General features: G+C 38.3%; 1 protein-coding gene across 1 annotated transcript; it reads right to left on the bottom strand.

Annotated features, from left to right (window-relative positions):
- Positions 1 to 1,121: 1,121 nt before the first annotated feature.
- LOC110047420 (lysosomal leucine aminopeptidase-like) lies at positions 1,122 to 21,731 on the bottom strand. Its single transcript, XM_089281200.1, has 19 exons — positions 21,585 to 21,731; positions 19,602 to 19,685; positions 18,698 to 18,799; positions 17,275 to 17,371; positions 16,020 to 16,107; positions 15,121 to 15,161; positions 12,272 to 12,397; positions 11,747 to 11,823; positions 11,430 to 11,500; positions 10,271 to 10,343; positions 9,016 to 9,176; positions 8,276 to 8,375; positions 7,617 to 7,695; positions 5,692 to 5,796; positions 4,911 to 4,953; positions 3,531 to 3,640; positions 2,699 to 2,761; positions 2,172 to 2,228; positions 1,122 to 1,714 (listed from the first exon to the last, which is right to left on the bottom strand). Exons 1-19 carry the CDS (start codon positions 21,692 to 21,694, stop codon positions 1,667 to 1,669), a joined length of 1,635 nt encoding a protein of 544 aa, XP_089137326.1. The 5' UTR covers positions 21,695 to 21,731; the 3' UTR covers positions 1,122 to 1,666.
- Positions 21,732 to 22,972: the final 1,241 nt, after the last annotated feature.

Here is a 22,972-nt window from a genome sequence, read left to right as displayed (position 1 = left end):
GACCAAATCCTTGATTATCCTTTTAGCTTTAAACTTTATTGAATTCGTTGTATACTCACACATAGGAAACCAAAATAATGAAATAATGTCAATATCCCTAAGCGAGATGCCGAGCAGCCCGGACCTTTTTATATGGGAGTCTGTGAGTCTGTGAGTGCCCCCCCCCCCCCACCTCCGGTTTCGACCGACAGGGAAACAATTCTTATAGGTTTTGAACCATTTTAAGGTGGCTTACTACAGTTTTGATGGATTATAACAGCCCAACTTCTAACTCTTTTGAAAAATGTTCCAAGATGTTTTTTCGCTCTCTTTTTACTGTTTACTTAAGTCTTTCACCATTCTATGTGAAACGTGAACAATTAAGCGTCAACAAATGCCCAAAATGAATGATCGAGTACTTAAGGAGAGACTGGGCACTAATAGGTTAAATCTCATTTTTCTCAAAATCTACCCGTATGACCCCACCTCAAAATTTCAGGAATAAGAAATTAGCTCTGATTTAACATTCATGCAAAGTAAAATAAAAATCTGTAAGACAGATTTTTCGCAAACTAAGAAAATGTGAAATCAAAAATAGCTCAAAATCTGTCTTACAGATTTTTTTAAAATTTTGGCTCTAAACGTGGTTCACCCCTACAAATCAACTGTGAAAATTTCATTATGGGTTGTACGGTAGGTTTTCGAGCAATCCTCGATCAAAGACTGGACTTTACAATCTAGGACGGGAATTGAATTGCGCATGGCCTTAATTTAAGCGCACGCTCATGTGACGCAATGTTTCGCGTGCGAGAAAGCAAGAGTAATTTAGAACTCTTTTACCGGTTGTTTTTCGATTTTTTATATCATATTTTTTTTGGCCCTAGGCTTAAACACATGTTTGAACCGAGTTTGAAACTATTGCTACGTATACCGAAGTGATTTAGCGCCCTTCAAGTGCTGAAGTGGTTTTCGTTTCTTCTTAGGGTTGCCTGCGTCATTTGTGCACGTGCGATTAGTACTGACGTCTGGAAAGCAATCATAGCGCGCGCTACTAGTCTCCGAAAAACTGTAGTAAGTCACCTTAACTAATGATGGAAAAGCTTACTAACGAGAAGTCAACTGTCTTTCTCATCAACACAAAATAAAGGCATGTACAAAACGTTTTATTTTTCAAAATTGAACATAAATGACATGTTATGTAGACAATCTATTTACGACAATCTCAACAGATTTGACAATACTAATAAACTTATTAACTTATCATTTTTCATTTAAAATCTAATAACTAATCAGTTAAAATGGATATCACCTTGTAAGATTCAAATTCTATTTCACATTCAAAATGACATGTTAAAAATTTATTAATCTAGAACGAAAACCCCTCCGAAAACCACTATTGTTTTTTCTTAACTTAAACATCGATTTAAAGATTATTAACTCAGTTATTGTTCGCTTTTAAAAAGATTACAATAACCACAAACAACTTTTTAAATTGACTTAAACAAAATATTCTTCGGCATGGTTTTCGTTACGTATTTCTTAAAACACAGATCTCTGGGGCCTGGATTATTTTCAACTGCAAATGTAAACTAAAAAGAAAAGACGCGACTCATGTTTGGATAAAAGGTAAAATTTTGCCAAGAGATGCATTCCCCATCACCGAAAGCCTTCAGTATACTGCCGTCTGTTAAAACTCTGGCTTCATAGTCACAAAATCAAAGTTGTAACAGTCAGGCTGAAAGAAAAGAAACGACAAAGTAACGTTTTAGTACCAAAACGAAAACAAAAACAAAAACAAAACATTTTCAGTAGTGAAAAGTCATGTTTTCTAATAAACGAGGTTCAAAAGGGTATCAATTTTCTGGACAATTTCAATCCTCTGGCTTCTATTTAATAAGAAGACTACAAGCTCGAGGCCTTAACATAACAAACTTCGATAATTTCCTGATTAGTTAAGGGCCATTAGCGTAGCCAGTCAAATTGTGAGTATGCAGATAACCAGCCAATGGGTAACACTGGTAGTAACTTATAGTCAAGTCACCAGTTTCTGATATTTTCTATTTCAGAAAAATGCATGGGGTAAACTTGTTCGTTGGAAAAGTGACTTAAAATTGTGTGACAATTTGCGTGACACATTGCATGACTCGTGACATATTGCACGACAAAGTACTTCAAGATTCAAATGCACTCACCAAACCAACATGCTTGTTTGGAAACGAGAAATTACTCCAGCAAAACACGGGTAAACCCTACAAAGAGATGCCGGTATGTACTTAGAGACATATCACTCAATAAGAACTCAAGGATATCCAATGTCATGGACAGAGATTAATTCATGTGTGCATTCACAGGCAAGAGTTTGTGAAATCACAAGTGAGCATAGGCAATGCGTGAGACTTTTGTACAAACCGACGAGTTCATAGACATTGTACAACAGCAACGACACTTTCCATTTAGTAATTTATCTATTTTTCGACACTAGCATTTTACTATACATCATAAAAATAAAATTCAATTCCGGACAAGGCAGCACCAAAGCGCAAAAGTAAATATAAAGCGCAAATTGCATTTGGTTGGAACAGGAGGAAATGTGAACTCCTCGTACCTCACTTTTGTACCAGGTACGCAGGTTACCTTGCGTGAAACAGTTTTATTGCTACTCACTGTGATAGCATCAGGAGACCTTAAGATGAATTATTTAGCAAAATGTCAGTGGTACCTGGTAAGTGGGACCGCTGATAGCTTCGGACATTAATGATTTTGCCCTTGAGTAATCTGTCACCTTAAAACAGGATAAACAGGTTAATGTATCAGGTCTGAAAACGGTATGGAAAATCGTGTACTGGTGCTTGAAACAATCAAGGTTTTAAGAACTGTTTACAACACTGCTTCTCACAAACATCGAGGCCTAGGCCTCAACTTGGGGGTAGATAGCGGGGGAAGGATTGGGACGGGGGGGGGGGGGGTTGAAGCGACGGGTGCAAGAGATACTATTTTTTCTTGCGTCAGTAGTTCAACAGTAAACTAATTGAATGTACAAGGTTTTACTACAAAAGACCCAGGTTGCCGATGTTTCATCCCACCTGAAAATAAACCCTCGTTACCTTGAACTCGAATAATCGTTAATAAGCCTCCCGTTCCCCCAAACTTCCAAAAAAGTCCATGAAAACTTTTTTTAGAAAATATACCATTTCTTTGTTTTACGACTGGTAAATTCTGATCTCTATCCAATCACGGTAAAGATTGTTCTTCAGAACCAATGACGTGAAACACACAGAACAATCTCATTATGGGTCATGTGACTTTTCCCGCGCTTACCACTTGCAACATATTTTCCCGCAGTTGTGACAGGTTACAGCTTTTCGCGCGCTTGCCACTGGTTGGATTTTTTCCCACGCTTGCTAATAACACATGTTTAGCTAGCCATATGCACTGGTTTCATATATTATCCCATATTCTGATTCATTTGTTACGTTTGTTATTGATACCTTACCGCTGATTGGCTTTGCGAATATGGCGGTTTACATAAGTTTCAAAAACATGAACCTTACTTTGGTGTCGTAACAACCATCTGGACTCCTGTCTGACGGAATAAGAAGATCTCCTCTTGAGCATATGGAGTTGTACGGGTTCTTATCCGAGTACGGGTCATGAGGATAGTCTATGAAGAAGAGGAGTAAAGATGGGTGAAAATAATTTTTACAAGAATGGCCATCTTTTACCCTGAAAACCCATCAAAAGTTCTCCGTCCACACTACGCCCGAGAAACTTGAAAACACAACAATCACCGGTCATTTTGGATTTGTGTTTGAGGAAAATCACATTATCGTGACGTCATCGTTTTCGAAAAAGCTCTGTTTTCAAATTGTTTTCCGTCCACACTAAAGCGCAAAGCCTTCGTTTTTAAATTCCTCAGGTTCGAAGAGCGTTTTCGAAAAGCTCCGTTTTCGTGACGGATTAGTGTGGACGGTAAGCCTAACCGAAGAAATAAAGCTGCTTTTTCAAAGTTCTTCGGCGCAGTGTGGACGGGGCATAACGGTTCACGTAGTTAACGCCCCCCCCACCCCGGCGATGTTCAAAGATCTTCAAACATTCCCCTATAAAATTCTCTCTTCCATTCGAAAATATAGTTAAAGCGCACTACTGTACAATACGTCAATAAACACAATTTTTATTATGAAATTGTGATTATGGTGTTTAGATATACAACTCTTTGTAAAGTATTGACGCAAGTCGGCAGACGGAATTCCGAGGCAATTACAATTTTCAAACATCTAAGTTGGCTATTACATCAGATACAATACCTGACCACAAATTGTTCACCAATGACTGGGCATTCGTTCGATGCCATTAATGTAGCATCGTCAACTGATAAACAGTTGTAATATTGATCCATCAAAGTGATGGAAAGTGCTGCAAGGCAGCTTAGTTACTTTAGCTATTTGAGAGTACAGTAGAACCTCTCCAGAACGGTCACCTTGGGGACAGGGGAAAGTGGCCCATGAAGAGAGGGGTGGCCTTTATGGGGAGGTAGGGGTGCAATTGACAACTGTATTTTTCGGGGCGGGGGGGGGGGGGGGGGGCGATGCAAAATGTTAATTTTTTAAATTTTTTAAACAAGTGCTTATTATAGCATATAAATACGTTACAAAATCAAACTATATGACAAAAATAGAACCAGGCAGAAACACAGTCAAAAGACACGCGGCACGGATCAAGTTTAGTGACCTTTTACAATAAAAATAAGGTTTTGTATATACCGTTTGTGAGTCACTGGTGAACCGGCCTGGCATTGCTGCTGTGGAGAGGTGGCCTTTGTAAAGAGGTTAAAGTAAGAGTGGTACCCGTAGAAGAGAAGTGATCGTTCGTGGAGGTTCGACTGCACTTGTAATGACTACAATATTAGGGGATTTCAAAGGTAAATTACATACCATTGTAGCGCAGAATGTGTTTCATTGATTTAATATCCACAACCTGCAAAGTTAGCAAATTTACAAATAAAATGCAGTGTCGTGATTTTCGCGCCGTTATTTAGCAATAATCATTTTCCAAAATGCTGCATTTGTAAGGTTGTGAGGTTTGGTAAGAAAAATATACCTTGCTATCTTGTCTAGTATCATAGGCGGCTCAAAATATATATTAATAATTGAACAAGCACCACGTGCTATTTATCAGCCAACATGAAAACTCCTTCTTTCAGAAACAAGATACATGTACTATGTTTGTAAGCACACGAAGAGACTTCACTATCTCCTAAGCTGGTTTGTGGCTCCTTTATTTCCATTGATGCAAATGTCAAATGCGAACAATGCCTGACATGTACACTCTAGAGATTGGTAGACACTACGGGACATGTTGTGAGGATGTAAAGTTGTATGCATGGGAAGCACATTACAAGGACAGTTCGCAAGCTGGCGCACACGAAGAGGATATTGGTTCATTTCTATGTTGTTGTGGAGACAGTTTGTAAGAGTAGTGCACACGATGCGGCATCGAAAACTGAGGTTATTTTGTCCCTGCTTCGTGGCGCGCTAATTTAAACCACCTGAATTTTATGCAACATGTTGCAGGGAGAAATGCTGTCCACGTAAACGTATTTTTTCGAAAAAACGGGTACGTCACGCGAGGGAAACTGTCACTGCAATATTTCCCCACTTCATGTCCCCATAAGTTGATGGCATGGTGATGATATAGAGCTAGCCCTGCAGTTACCTTTCCTTGATCCCGACGGAATATCATGGCTCTTGGAGCAAGTTGATATGAATACGATAGTCCATGTTTCTTCACAAATTCAGGGTAACCACTTAGATTATAAATCTAATGACACAAAACAAAGAATAAAATTAATCAGTACACTACATCTTTGATCTTGAAAATTTTAGCTCTAGTTGTTCAAGTACTGTGTCTCGGTTTATGACTGCCTCTTTGGCATTTTCTTGTCTGAGCATATTATAACATGGATCTTTCTTCAATTTCAAAGCAAATTTTGGTATATTGCAAAAAACGACCTTGAACTTCAAGTGATGAGGAGTCTGGGAGAAAGTTACAACCAAGATACCTGAAGGCAATAAACACAGGTAACTATCAGAACCTTGTTTAGGGGATGTTTGCGCAAAATTGTTCCACTCGATAGATTTTCTTCAAGCTTCTACCGCGGACAGATAATGAATTACTTGTTTCACAAATAATAATAAAAAAGATTGAATCACGGACTTCGTTTCAGAGATAAAGCGTGTGGAAACTAGTCTGATTTTGAAATATTGCCGCGCGTAAATCAGCGTGGTCTCCAGGGTTTTTAGTTTAAAATATCTAAGATGAATCAACGGAAACAAACTATCTTAGTAATATTTGGTATCAGTGAATCCGTTGCGTCAATAATTCCAAATGTTGCTAACGTTTTTACTTAACCCTTCAAGAGGCATTTGAAACCGCCACACAGATAAACGAAGGGCTAAAAAGAACGGAATTTGATAGTGCATTTTGCAAAAAATTCAAACTCCTAATCGATAGATTTTCTTCATTTCTTCGCTAAACGTGAAAAATCGGTAGAGAAAATGATCCATCAAAAGAAAAATAGGGGTCACTGAACGTCCAAGATCGTTAAATCCAGGCAAAGCTATAGCAATGACCATCTGCCCTATCATTGTTCACTCGATTACTTAGCGCGCTCGATGCATGACGTGACGTGTGAATTTGCGTGCGCAGTAAGGATGCACAGAAACAATTAGCGCGAACGTCCTCCAACGTTTAAATTGGTCAATTTGATCGATCAAAGCAACATGAAGTTCCCGCACTATTTCTAAATCACTGTTCATTAACTCATTCTTTAGCTAACAATAGAATAAGAAACTCACTTATATGGCCGATTTACACGGCTGAAATATAATATCAGGAGCCGAGTTGCATGCACTACAATGAACATATTAAAAAAAAAAATTGCATTGCAGTGTTCCACTAAAAAATAGGGTAACTTTCATAAATTCGAACGGTTTCGAACTCTTGTTTAAAATTACAAAACTGCAGTCATTAAATCGAAGCCTCCATTCTTTAAATGATGGTGAAGAGGCTGACGCAAATCTTATTGCTGCCATGTTTTGAAGGGATTTGTTGTGCACATTCTCAACTGGGGCAGAACAGAGAAAGTTTCATACGGCACAGACTAGGATTCACTGAGTACTGACGGCACACAGATGGCACGTTCAAGTTCAAGTCCCTCGCTATTTTTTGGCAATGATATCTCAGCCAGTCATACTGTGTCCTGCATGTTTCCTCGATTGTGACGTATAATTAGTAAATTTGTGAAACAATGTGACCACGAAAAGAACAAAAACACTCGCATTCCGGGTAATGCATTCTGAATGTGAGATTAATTACTTAATTACTTAATTGGCCACTCCCCATTCAAATAAACATAATTAGGTTAAGAATCCCAACTGGCGGGAGGCAGACCAGTTGGCTATTAACAAGCGCAGCCGAGAAGTTGAACTCGCGGCTACCGGAAACAACATCAGCTAGCGGTCAGAACGGGATTTGAACCCGGGACCTACGGATTTCAAATCCGGCGCTTTAACCACTCGGCCACGCTGCCTGAGCGTGCTAGGTGTATGGATGTTATGTCATTGCTTTGTTATGCCCACCTCTTGATAGAAAGGAACATTGTAGGACGGCCAGTAACCTTCACTGAGGATCTCAGTTTGATCTCCACTGACTACCAACCTGTCGGGTAGGTTATCATCAAATCGTTGTTTTCGTGTAAACACATATTTATCGTAAATAAATAAATAAAATAAATAAATAAATAATAAATCAATGAATAACTTTATTTAAGTGTCCGATGTATTACTTTTAGCACTGTTGTGCTAATTAGAATGGAGACACTGTAAATAGATGTTAATAAACAGATATTGCAAATAGAACATCCCAACTAGTGGGAGGCTGACCAGTTGGCTTTTTACACAACGCGGTCAAGGAGTTAAACTTGGGATTTCTGACAACAAATCCAGATAACTGTAGGGTGGAGGATTTGAACCAAGGATCCTGACCCTCACATTTCTCACACGTAAATACATGTAAGTCACAGCGCTGTTATTAAGTTTTGATTCACATGTAGCATTGATCTTCAAACCCATAGCAAACTTGTTACTCTTTGGGAGAACTGCATCAACAACCGGCAAATTCAGCCAAAGCACCAAGGACTCATGAAACACACTCCGCCATAGCAGGTGTTTAATATTTATTTAATATAAATTATTGTCCTGTCACTTAGATGTCTTACATGTCAATCATCACTACATACCCTGGAATCTGTTCCACTACCCACAATGCACCCTTGAGTAGGGGTTTCTTCAGTTGAACCTGTTTTAGATCTAGGACCATGTACTGATTGTTGTAAGTACCTATGAACAATCAAAACGAAAACAAGGAGAACTGTGATCAATAATTAATGTTGGAACATCCTCATTACCCCTGACTTTGAATTCTGGCCCACTCAAGAAAGTCATTTCCCCGCATCATCCCCCTACAAAAGAAAAGGTGTTTTTTTTAAAGCGTTTTACCACACTGGCAAATACAGAACAAGATGACTTCAGCTAAGGGTTGAAATCATACAGGCCACTACACTTCCTTTATTACGTCACACATCCTTTTGTATGAATGTGGAACTGGTAATTCTATGAGCATCACCTACAGTACATACAGTATTGTGCAAAAGTACCGCAAGCGAAACGCGCAAATTTCTTTCTTTGTTCACGCGACTTTTTGATGATAGTTCGCACAAAAGTGCAAATGAAACTTTATGGCGTATCTGTATTTCATGTTACTTCTCTGGTAGCTAGGTCACTGTTAATTTTGCTGATACCAGTCAAGATCCCTGGGTAGACAAAGAGACACTGAGACCTAATCAAGTATATAGATAGTGTCTTAGCCAAAAACAGCGCACAGTGGTACCAACCTGAGGGTTTGAACCGAGTACAATACAGTACATATAGCCATTAGGCAACTGTACAAACACTACACTGACATAGGAGAATATAATACCTGAGTTGTATTGTTTATAAACACCTGCCCATTCTTCACCATTGTGAGCCATCAGGTTAGCAAGGCGCACTCTGTGCCAGGCTAGAAGGGATTGTGGTGTGACATACTTCAGCGAAGAATTGTCGAACACATTGTTTGTTGTTTGAACCATGATCAAGTCACTGATAAAATAAACAAACTAAGATTAGGCAATATTTTATGTCTCGCATGTTGAGTGGTAAATTAACTGAAAATTTCCAATGTTACCTATTGGTTGCTTACGGAACAGAACTTGAATTTTGAAATAAAAAAGGGGGAATCCCGGCATCTGTTTAGGAGCAGGAGGATCTTCTCCTGCTCCCATAATTTGTTAAATTATCAGCTTTCAGAAATGTCTAACTTTGAATTATTAACTAAATATGTTGTGTAAGAGCAGAAAAATAGGGAGAAAGTTAAGCAAGAGCTCAACAACAATGGATGTATTGCATCAATGTCAAGGAACAATTTGATGTGTGTTTCATGATAAAGGCACCCATATTCAGATGACAGGGATTCACTATGTTCCAAGCATGCAGTGTTCTTTAAGCCAGATAGTTATTATCTTTAGCAAATGCTTAGATATGCTCTTATTTTCAGCTATAATCTTTTACTCTGCAATAGAAATAGGTCTATAATCACTGTACAGAAAAAGGCTGATTGCTGCATTCAAACTAAATGAAAAATTCGTTAGGTCCTGGTAGTCGTTTCCAAGAAAAAAAAGAGGATTTGTCTCTTGCAAGCCTAGCCGTTTAGCTAGAAAGAGCCACAATTTTGTTTATGTGCACATGTTAATCGTGTGATATTCTGTGCAGTAAGGATGAGCAATGCAGTACAGAAGAATCATCTCAAGTCAGAGCCACGCAGAATTATGTCGCAATTAAATGCCTATATCAATGAATTGCAACATGAATTTAAAAGTAAATCCAATTTTTCTCATGTTTTAGATCCCACATCTCTTTTTTCATAAATGAACTTATCATTCAATCCTGATCCATCAATCAATCCGTATGTCTTTCATCACTCAGTCAGTTAGTCATTCATGGACCAAGACAAGATCATTCAGTCAGTTAGTCAGTCGCTCAGTTGATCAGTCTGTTGGTCAGTCGATTGGTAGGTTAGTCAGTCATTTGGTCAGTCAGTCCGTGAGGACCGGCCAGCTGGCCCTCAAGGATGGCCGGTCGGTTGGTCCATGTGTCGGCCAGTCAATTGACCAGTCTTGACAGCAGCATGTTTTTACCTGTCCATGATATAAAAGTCATCCAGTGATACCAGATATCCAGCATAACTTGAAAAAGACATCCGTTTCGAACCTGCAGAATGTGGTTCAAAATTACAACATTTGTTATCATGTGAGATATCTTATGATACATTGAATTTAAGGGTCAGCTTCACAGCTCGATGCATGAGCAAGCTACATTGCTACTCTCCAATTTGATTCCATTGTTTAATGAAATAATTGAAAATGAGCCATCTGTCCTGCAGGAAGATTCCTTTGAAAAGTTTGCAGTCAGACACAAAATTACATAGTAACAGACGTGAAATTTCTCTCTAAAATGCTTCTTAATAAATAATTATAGTTCAAACTCCCATGCACCATTTAATTCCATCAATTTGTTTATGAACCAATCAAGTGTGAGCAGATAACTTGTTACTTGACCAGAACAAACCCTTCAGACCGAATAAGAAACTTGATGTTCGATACTATATTCAACATTTTCTGTTTATTTATCCATTATCCATTCCATAAAATCAGGCATCAGTTATTCTGCTTGTGTGATTGCTCAAATGCAAGGTGAAGATATTAGTGAATAGTCAAAAGGAGAGCAAGGAGAGTTTTGAGTGATTTTTCCAAGACACAACAACATAATCAAAGTTTTCATATTACCCATTATATCACTCTTTTTAAAGCTTCAGCTCAGTTTTATTAATTAAATAGTAATTTCAACAAAACTAGACCATACTGGTTTCCATCACTGAAAATTTGTTCATCTGCACTATCCATTTACAAGATCTGATTAACAAATTGACGTCAGTTTTTCAGTGTCTGTTCTGTTATTGATCATGAATTTCGTCATAACTTTGTCAAAGTAGCTATGGATCAGCAGACTACGTCAACGATGCTTATTATGACAAAATTCATTGTCAATAACAGGACAGACGCATTAAAACCTGGTGTCAATTTGTTTTTACGATAACAAATGGTCAAATTGTCCACTCTCCTTCATTGACATATGCATAAATTATAAATTAATGTGTCTGTCGGCTTATTGACAATGAAAACTAGCCAATGAGTGCACAAGAATTGCTGCAGCAGTTATTGTTAAATTCATTATTGAACATTTAAAAATACTTAATAAGAAGCTAAACTTGTAATAATTCTAATAATTATTGAATACCTGTACTTGGATCATTGAGATTGAAATAGTAATGTTTATATATCCTCATTGTTGCAGCATACGCGAACCAGCTGTAATGCAACAAAACAAAGATTAATATGCAAATGAATGACTGTGTGGTTGCAGACCATTGGCGGACTAGTTGAAATGAACAAATAGGTAAACAAAGAAACAAATGAAGGAACCACAGATAGATAAATTAAATTTTTAAGTTGAGTTGTTGAGTGTGAGATTAAGGGGTTACGCTGAGGTGAAGGTTTTACAGGTAAAACAACAAAATGTGTTACCGGCATCTCTTAGTATATATATGGTTGTACCTTGAATGTCCAGCAAATATATCTTCATATCCTGGAAGAATCTTTATGAGAGCAGAACAATGCCCCATTCGTCCTACCTAGCATTGATGAAAAAAAACCCAGTAATACTGATTAATAATATAACTGTAACACAATCATGACTGTCAGGTAGCTAATTTAGAGTTATGTAATAATGTCTCATTACGAAAAGAATATGTCAATAAAGCAAATAGAAGTTAATTATTATAAATGATAACTTATGATAACCAATCAGCTAATAGTATATTCAGTACCCATGTAAAATATTCAGTATGTGATCTTGGATTTTTTGGTCTGCTTTATAATATTCTCATTCTTAATTCATAATAATTTATTGCACGCCTCCATTTTTCCCATTCTGACTACCATTTCCAATCCTTGCATGATTGCTGTTCCATTTCATGATGCCATTTTGCCAATTCCATTCTTTCAAAAGGGATGTCATGACAACAGAAGGTAAAACGTGACTGCATGCTTCTAACGAGAATTAATGTATATACAATATACCTTGGTTAAAATCTCATCATCTGTCATCTTGTCCCAATCAGGACGTCCATCAGGGTTGAGGACATCCTTCAGTGTGAGGTAATCACCGACACCATTAAGAAATTGAAAAGCAAACTTTTTCAATACCTAAAAAAGAATAAGAGAGCAAAGTCAAAACATGCAATTCAAACAATATTTACACTTGTCACCAATAAGTTTTCAATCATATCTGCTCAATAAATTTAATATACACGAGATTTAAAAGTCTGAGAATCTTTTTACAGACAGTGGAGAAACAGAAACAAAAACCCTTTTAATATTTATTAGTTGCTCAGATTTTAGAAGTACATAATCAGTGCCTGACTTCTGTGGGTGGTGATTTGATTAAATTGATTTAATAATAAAGTGTATTATCGTTTGTCTAACGATGTAGTCACTTGAGATGTAGATCGCGACGTTTCGACTGCTTACTGCTAGTCTTCTCCAGGCGATAAGGTCGACTGATTGCACGGTATCATTTATATCACAAAGGTCGGCTGTGATTGGTGCATTTCGATCCTCCTATTGTTCCATTGTTCTGGCGTGTAGCTGTTCCCTCAGTGGTCCGCTGTTGTACCGTTCTCCTGTTGTTGTGTTTCTTGATCGTGGGTATCTATGCTTCAGGAATTTCAATTCCACTGTCCCTGTTGATGTTGTTAGGGTGAAGTCTTATGTGAATAGCTTCCTTGAACCTACGTGTGTACCAGTGAGGATCTCGATCAATAAACTTGACCTCATTCCAGATAGGATAGTGGCCGGTCTCGTGGGTGTGTTCAGAAACGGCGGCCATCAGTTTACAGAGAACCTGATGGCCGCCTTACCACCAGTGTCTACAGGAAACCAACACATACTGATCAGTACCTAGCATATGATTCACACCACCCTCAGTCAGTAAAGCGCAGTATTGTGAAGTGTCTGTACGACCGGGCTAAACGTCTCGTCACCAAACCATCAGTAATCGCTGGAGAGAAGAAACATCTGTCATCTGTACTTGTTTCTAACAGATATCCCTCCTCTTTTGTACAGAAGATCACAAAGGCACGAACAACCCCAAGAAGAGAGCCTGTCGCAGAATTAAATCCACCGCCGTTTTACCTCATGTCCAAGGAGTTTCGGAGTCTCTCTGCCGCTGCCTAGAACAACAAGGCATTTGCACTGTCTTTAAGTCCGACACGACACTTCAGTCACACTTAGTGCGACCAAAGGACACCGTCAACCCAGCTAAACAAGATGGTGTTGTCTACAGGATTCCCTGTGAGTGCGGCAAAGTCTACATCGGGGAAACAGGGAGATCTATGCAGGAGAGGATCAAAGAACACGACAGGGATATATGACTCGCCCGTAGCCAGACCTCCGCCGTTTCTGAACACACCCACGAGACCGGCCACTATCCTATCTGGAATGAGGTCAAGTTTATTGATCGAGATCCTCACTGGTACACACGTAGGGTCAAGGAAGCTATTCACATAAGACTTCACCCTAACAACATCAACAGGGACAGTGGAATTGAAATTCCTGAAGCATGGATACCCACGATCAAGAAACACAACAACAGGAGAACGGTACAACAGCGGACCACTGAGGGAACAGCTACTCGCCGGAACAATGGAACAATAGGAGGATCGAAATGCACCAATCACAGCCAACCTTTGTGATATAAATGATACCGTGCAATCAGTCGACCTTATCGCCTGGAGAAGACTAGCAGTAAGCAGTCGAAACGTCGCGATCTACATCTCAAGTGACTACATCGTGAGACAAACGATAATACACTTTATTATTGCATCTACCACGATGAATAACAACCTTAAATTGATTTAATTACAATATGTAGATTTAGCCAAGCCTAAAAGCGGACCCTGATTGCAATATTTGTTCTTCTTAGATCAGAAACTCAAAAAATGATCAATTGCGAGGATGTAATAGTTGAACGCGTGGTTTTGCTATTTTTCCAGTTAAATTTTAACAAACTATACCCAGTAAGGGTAACCAAGATTGTAGAAATTACATACGCGATATATCAGGGACTTTCTGAGAGACGATTGTGCAGGAATATGTCGGAAGAAAAATCAACAACACGCCAGGGGTTAATTTGCACCGAAATTTTGCCTTTGCATGTACTCCCTCCTTCTCCCCGAGAGTAATAACCTGGCTTGAGCCTGCGATCCAATCGGAAAACCACTAAACTGGTCAGCGATCAACTTCAAAAAAACATGTGACCTCAATGAGCTCTAAACTGAGCCTGTGATATGGTCATGCGATACTGGTCAGCAGATAGCTTGTTGTGACAGCTGTCAATAAACCATAACATGGATGCCCAAAATCAAAGATGTAGAGGTGTATGGCAATGGTGCTACTCTCTTATTTTCCAAGTATCAGTGTATGGATGTATGGATGTACGGACAGTCATGTCACAACCACAATTTTTTAGATTGATGGGTTACCAAATTTTCTAAGGTATCAGGGGCTTTGCCCGTGTGCCTTTGAGCACACAGGAGCTCTGTTATTAATAATATAATTTTCTACTGAGTTCTAACTAGATATGCTGAAATACTGGACATCAATGTGATTGTATATTGTGGAAATTTTAAAGTGAATTTAAGGTCAAAATTATTTCAAACTATTTTGATTTCCAGGTTCATTACAACTGTAAGTTATAATCCTAACATAAAGGAATATACAAATCAAACTACTGGATTAGTTTAAAATCATTTTGTTATGAAATTCTTTTTAAACTACAGCATTGACATGACTAGCCAACAATCTTGCAGGGTTATTTTATTGCTGGGACTGTACCATATTGATTGAGGTTATTGAAATTTTAAAATTACCTTTTCTGTAGCTGGGTAGTCTGTGTAGCCAGATATTAGACCTGCATGGCAGCAAACAATGTAGAGATTTTTTAACCTGGGCATTACATTATCCGAGTGACAGACTCATTAATCAATCAGGCCCAGTTAAATCGTCAAAGTTTACATGTGCTGAGCCTATCACCCATTTGAGCAACTCAAATCGTTAAGTTTGACAGTTTCTTTTCAGAACTCAAACTGAATGGTGTTGAACTTACTTGTGTCAGCACAAAATAATATATTAAGTATCCCTAGCTGGTGTATGCATTGTGGTTCAATGTTACCCTTGGCATAAATTATAATTTACCTTTGTTCTGGAAATAAAGGCAAATAACAATTTGTACTAGGGGTAACATTGAACCCCAACATACATGTACAACTCATGTATACATTAAATGTGGCATATGACATCTGAATCTAAGTCAAACTTCTGCCATTCTACTTGACTGCCATGGTCCAATAGAACAGCAAGGTCATTACCCAAATAAAAATATAATGTGTTTCAAAAGTCAAACTTAATCTGTACCTAAATAGTGATCCATTAGGTTCAATGCATGTATGTGTTACAAAGGTCAATGCTTGAACCAGGCCTCAGAAAACACTTGCAATGGGAATTAATGGCCAAATAATGTTCACGTATGATAACTTAATTTTTATTAGTTATGCCTATTTTTAATTCACTATAGGTGGCCCCTATGTGTATTGTTATTTTCATTCAGGTTTATGCATGGACCTCTCCTAATATAATCAAAACAACACATCTAAACTATGTGAAACAGGACCTCACATATAGACAACAAGTAAGTCAACTAAAGTGAGTTAATTAGCCGGAGACTTCAGGCTGGTTAATAACATTTAATAGATTGAATAATTATACACACCATCATATTGAGAGATAATGTTGCCCATTTGTCTCCAGAGTGAGCTGTTGTTTGATCCACTGGCTATTTTGCTCCTCATCCATTCTTCCTATAAATTAACGCTTTTACACATGTATTGAGTGTGTATGAGTTACCAGACTATGAAGTCTACTATTTTGTTGACCCGCTGCCTAAGCCCCTTGATGCAGCACAACAAAATGACAAAAGCAACTGGAAATGGATGACGATACAACTGAAAAAATTACTGTTAGCTGTACACTAGTATGACTTTGGCAACTGGAAAATAACAGCACTCACAAGGTGCGCAATAGCACATGAGTGATACGTCATTAGAGATGGTGCCAAAATGGTACATGGCCCAATCAAAATATTTCGCTGTGCGTTCAGCTTGGCTATGAGGAAAACCTAATCGAAGTTACATCAAAACCTTCACAAATTAAATAGCATTCTTCTGTACATGTATGTGATCAAATGCAGCTATCATATAAAGTGCTGTGTGGTTTGTAATACGGTAACAGTAAAGTAAATGTACTTTTGTCTCCATTTCTACTAAAGAGTTGTTGGAAAACAACTTTGAACAACTTAATTTAAGGTGTTAATGGCAGTTTCATAAAAATCTTATAAGTTGGTTTAAATCACCTTTACGTTTTCATTATGGTTTATGGAATTTAAGTAGAGTTACTTCCCAGATTAATCCGGGGAGCGCCTGGCATTTGCCTTCTTTTTTGTTCTTATATGTATCCCAGGAGCATTTGACCCATGTCCCCACCCCAAGGAATTTGCCATTTTTGAGAAAAACTGCCATTGCCACAGGTTTGACATTACACAAAATTTATTAATACATGCACAAATTTGCAAGCCATTGTCATGATCTGTCAATGTTCATCTCAAGGCTAGCGCTGTCAAGAATCAGGGAAGGAACCAATCGGTTCATGACACCAGATTCTGGTACCATGGAAAATAAATTTAAAGTAGAACATTATGTTATGGCAAAAAGAAACAGGGATCAGGTGATGTTAGAAGGGGTTAGTGGATTGAAGAGGTCTCAGGCTTAAAAGAGGGTAGAGAAGAATACTCAGTATAGTCGAACCTAGGTGGACACCTCAATCCTGTAAGTGGACAATTGGAAATGGTCCCAGCCACATAATGTCTCATAAGCAGACACCTCTCTTAAGCGAATATTAACCTCTCTTAAGTGGACACTTTTGGTCCTGGGAGTGTCCACTTATGGGAGGTTTGACTGTATTGAACTTACCTGGGCATCGAACCACTTGCCAACAGTTTTCACAAAGGATTCTGAAGACTTACTGAAGAACTCATCATAGATATTCACATAGTTTTCATTTATCCTCCTGATACCATAGAAACAAAATAAACATTTGATAAATATAATAAGACATTAATTATTATTATTTCATCAAGGCGCTTTTCCCAGTCTGCGCTTAACTATCCTAAAAGCCCAGCAAATCCTAGAGGAAGCTAAAGGCTAATTCAAGCCTCCAGGTCAGCAATTTTTTTTTTTTTTTAAATTCTGACTTCTATTTAATAGTATAAAGTGAGAAGAAGTACTGCCCACAATTAGATATGAGCCATTATTTAGCCATTACTAACAGTGGAATCCTGATTTTTCGAACGCTTAATAATTTTGTTTGAATGCATGATTATTTACAGCCAATTTTTGCTCTCTTGACATAACAAAAATTGGAGATTTTTTTCTATTTTGAAGAATTTTACCCTTTATCTTGTTAAACCTGGCTTTTAAAAGTAATTTCTGTCCTCCTTAGTGGTTTAAAAAAAAGATGGTATTGACCACTGCAAGAGATGATTGATATTAACACAATCCAGAGTTTACTGTCACTGATAACTAAGGTAACCATTTTCTTCACCTGAGTGGAAAGAGACTCTGTGATAGTACATGTAGTTGTGTCTTGCTCAAGAACAAAACACAATGACACCAGAAAATGGCTATACATGTACCAGTTGACCCAAAGTCCTCTTAACTTAATCATAATCATTCAACTTCTACACCCTCTCTACTTCACAGCTGGTTAAGGATGTGTAGGAAAAAAAATTAACACCAGGGTTACCACTAATTGCCGGCTGCTGGCGAAATTCGCCGGCTGAGAAAGAGGTGATCGCCGGCTGGAGTTTGGCGGCCGATCACTCGCTATTTAAAGGACAACAAACAGTTTTTAGGTTATACGTACACAAAATCGATATCTGAACAATATCGAAGCATCTAAATTAAAAGTTTGGAACAAATTCCTGATGACCTTGAGTATTGGGGCCACTAAAATGAGTAAAGTAATCAAAATAAAGTCTTGTTTTGAGCACTTCATTGTTTAGTGTGTTCTCTTTCCGTGTACTGCATCCACCATATTGTAAATGCAAAGCGTGGTAGCCCTGTAGTTAAGGTGTTGCAAAAGATTGGGGACGAAAAGTTTGTTCCATGTCCCTTGACCTGGTCTCTCATGAAAAATGGTCACCGGCTCAATGAAAATCTTAGGCGGGAGACTATTTTCCTGGCTACAATCCCCGTAACACTACTCCATAAGCAAAGCAAAGCTTAACAAAAATACACAATCAACTAAACAAACAAATAAAAAAACAAAAGATGTAAAACATATATTTTAGTTAAATTAAATTGTAGATGTATATATTGTGCTACCTGTACCTACCGAGCTGTTAAAGCACCTTCAAGATATCCAGCGGCAAACATGATAGTTTGGTCACTGTAACTAGTGTTTCCTACTCCTGATGCAATATTCAGTACACCCCAACTGCAGAGAGCATACAGAAAAATTAAAAGGAAATTCTTTAATTACTGTACCATCTACACAAGAAAAATCCAGGCAGCCTTTGGGAGTGACACTCTGACTGTGCATATCGGTATACACTACCACACTTTCTACACAATGTACCATGACCGGCGACCAGGACTATCTAATTATACATATTTGAATTAATTGCTGTTATTCTTGAATGGGGTACTACAGACATCCACTAATGGGTTAGCAACCTGCAGTTAATCCAGTTTACTAAACTGTGACATTTTGCCAAGTCACCCTAACAACAGTTTATGACAGTGAGAAGATCCACAACTGTTTGTGCCTCAAAATTAAAGGCCTTTGAGTGAAAGGCAAAAATGCAGTGTGAAAAACGGGCCCCCAAAACTCCAGATTTGTGGGAGGCCATTGTTGTATTTTTGCCTGACTCAAGGAAACAAGAGGGACTTCTTGAAGTCTATTTATAATAACAAATGTCTGCAGTATCTACATATGATTTTAGCCAGTGTACTAAGCTGGCTAGCTGAGCACTGTAAGTAGACCTTAAGAGGAACTAGGCACTTAAGTGAGAAAATATGATGTATCTAACATTTCAAATGACTCTGACTGGGATTAATTCTCTTCTCTAGCTTACAGTAATGTAGCTTATAGCTAGGGCGCAAATACAGAACGCTCAGTCCAGAGCCTAACACTCCACTTAATCATTAGTTCACGACCGTACAGAAGTTAAGTATCACCTTCAGCCAATTATGATAAACGGTACACTGTATACATAAATTATTGTAATCATAGTTACCCTGTGGTGTTAATTGCATCCTCATATGTCCCATAAGCTACACCATGGTCTTTGTCAAGTATACCAAACTCTATGTGATACTTTCTGTAACGAGAATATGGTAAATCTATCAGTATGAAAATGGCAAAACCATTGATAAAATTACATGTAAAGTGTATCTTGGCCTGCTGCTGACGTGGCAGAATAATCTCTCAAGGCAGCAGCACCACGTGGCTCTGCAGTTGTTCGGGTTTGATGTATGTACATTTGTGCATCGCATTCCAATTGCAGACTTGATCACCAGCAAATGTTTGGGAAAGGAGCCCAGGGGAAGGAGCCCGTGGGAAGGAGCCCGCAAGACCTTGGTGAGCAGCAGAACTCAAGCCTATCCCAAATGAAGACTTGTCGTGTAATTTGACTTGTGTTGGTGCTTATGGCCTGGAAAAACCATTGTATTATAAGCTGTATTCCAAATGCAATGTCCAAGGCCAAAAAAAACACTGGTTTAATGAAAGTGCATTACTCTCACTAACAAGTAATCTAGAATTTATCATCTAGATTTGCCAAGAGTACTTCTAGCAGAAATGATAACTTTTGACAGGCCTTGGGTTTGCACATTCTTGAGAAGTCCTTGAATTTCAGGTAGAGTCCTTGAGAAGTTCTTGAAATCCCTCACAAGTCGTAAAAAAGTCATTGAATTTTCTTGAACAGTGACTGAGTCAAAACAAAGCTGTTTTGTGTACTGAACTTTGGTATTCTTTCTCTGAGGAATAACCATGAGGAAACATTGGAGAACAATAAAGATATCAAGACGTGCCAGGAGCAAGCACATTAACGAATTGAAAACAATAAATTGATCAGTGGTCATTCATGAATTTTTCAATTATCTTAAAAACCTGTCAGTTTGGATGGTGAATATCTTAAGATAAAATCTGATAGGAAACAGAGCAATTTCAGTTTTAAGTGGACAAAAACCTTGTACCAGAATAAAATTTCAGTATATTGCAGTCCTTTGCATTAAATTCTAAGTGATAAAGATATAAATAGATGTCTGAAATAACACCAAAAAAAATTCTCATGGGAACTTGAGGAAGTTCTGAGAAATTGAGCAAACACAGATAAAATGTCATCATCAGTTTCATTTTAACAGTACTTTCAAGTGTTTCATATGAACTTCAAAATTTGATTTCGACATTTGGTATTGTTAGAAATGATTTCTTTTGCAGAGATATTTACATTTGTAAAACAGTCGCATAGAAGTTTGAAATATGATACAAATAATCTCGGTACAAAGCTTTAGCCCGCTTGTTACTCGAAAATCAGGGACCATGGCAGCGGGAGACCATTTTCAAGTGGTACAAGTAGGTCTAAAAAATCTGGCCTAGTCAACCAAGCATTTAAAACAGTCACTTGTCTACCATTTATCATGTATTTGCACGCTGTAAAAAATCAGCAAAACCAAAAATTTGTGGTAAGGCTACAGCCCTACCAGCACCTTCTCCTCAGAACAAACTTAAACCATCTGGACTTGGTATTCCTGTGGTACAGAATAATTTGTCTGCTAGGCTTACATGCTGGAAAGCAAGCTGTCTGGTTATAAGTTTTTAACATCAACTCAAGCTTTAAAAGTTAAGTTCAAAATTAAAACTAGCTGTCTCCAGCATCGATAAAGTAACCTAAATGACGGTTAAGCTTAAGCTCAGTAAAGTCTTACATAACAAATTAAAGGCATGATAAGCTTACGTTTTTCGGTGAATCTACTAGAAAATTAAGCACACAGAGTTATGGAAAATCAAAGGCACTGCTTGATTTGGTTACTTCTCTATAATTTCTAATCATTAGCTGAAAAATTGGAAAAAAATCTGAACTTCCATGGATTTTCCGTATTCTTTCGGTTTCGTCACTGCTTTCCTATACATATAAAGCTAAATAACAGGACATCGAATTCGGACAACTCAAATACCCGTGAAAAAAACAACGTATAACAACATAAAGAGAACCTACCCTTCAGCGTAGTATACTGTTCCATTCATCGAAGAGTTTGCATTGCTGCAAGAAAGCCTCAAAATGAACAGAACGAAACAGCTCGTGAAATAGTTCCTTGTTTCCGCCATGTTCGTGCCAGCAAGGTCACATGACAAAGTTTGTCCGGCATGGCTAGGTCACGCAATCTTACCCATTCCAGTTGAGCTACTCGTGCCACTGGTCATGAAATGACCATCGTAATGACGGGTTAAAACTTTAAAAGAACTGAAGAGAAACACAGCAAAGCCAAAAGGGGGTAAGATTTAGGCCAACTGCATTCGCTGAAAACTGAAATGCGCCGGCCCCACTTTTTCCAAGTTTCAGTCCCTATGAACGTTTGCTATGAACAGCTCCGGAAAACGGACCATTATTTTTTTGGAGTGGCAAGGGCCAGGGGGGGGGGGGGGGGGGGGGGAGGAGGGGGAGGGTTGAGCCCTGTCAAGGGAAGTATGTAGAAAAAAATGTAGAGCAAGTCCTGTGTTTGACTTTTTTTAAAAAAATTATTGCAGAATCTATTGCCCGAGAAAAAAAAATCATACACAACCTAAAGATGACCACAAAGTTCAGGAGAATAACTCACTGCCCCCACCCCCCCCCCCCCCCCCCCCCCCCGCCCGCTTCCAAAAAATAATGGTCCATCCCTTACATGGCCCTGATTTGACCTGTAAAATGCTGCCAGTCTGTCAATTTGAAGTTTAGGACCCATAACTAGGAAACGAAAATAGAATTACCTAAAACGCCGTGAAAACGAATTAGAATCTTATTTTTCCGCTTTAGGGGTATGCTCTTGACCGGTGCTGGCAGTAATAACCTGCATTGGAGATCTTCCAAATTTTGGCTAATTTCCATCAACTAACTCCTCAACAAGCGTGACGTCGACGATATTCTCCATTTGGAAGATAACGTGACTATCAGTGTGAATTTTGGGCACGATTTTTCTCACGGAAACAAAACGTATGTACGCTAACTTATAAAACAAGCATTACCTGGAATGGGCCACGTTCGATATATCAATATTCTAACATGGATCCGAGGATTTCGGGTCAAAATTGCAATTTTTTAAGTTTCTTTCGTCTCACAATTCCCAAAAGGGACTTGGAAACAAAGAAAACACCACCAAATATAGAACTTTGTCCTGAAAGCGTCGTTGCCATGTCAGAATTTTGATATATCGAACGATTTTGTAACTCGGGTTCCATTAAAATGCATCAGTAACGGCTTAGAAAGTTATTTCTGATGGGCAAATTAACATATTAAGACCAAATGAAGGAAACGAGAAACATTCTGGATTGTTTGGAGCAACTTGTGATAAACTTTTTGACAGATTTCGAGCAACTTGTGAAGAGCGTACCTGTTACTCTGGGAGA

This window comes from Orbicella faveolata, unplaced genomic scaffold (genome assembly GCF_042242905.1).
Source record: "Orbicella faveolata isolate gen_17 unplaced genomic scaffold, um_ofav_v1 contig_48, whole genome shotgun sequence".
NCBI classification, from domain to species: domain Eukaryota; kingdom Metazoa; phylum Cnidaria; class Anthozoa; order Scleractinia; family Merulinidae; genus Orbicella; species Orbicella faveolata.
This window is presented reverse-complemented; position numbering and strand designations above follow the sequence as displayed.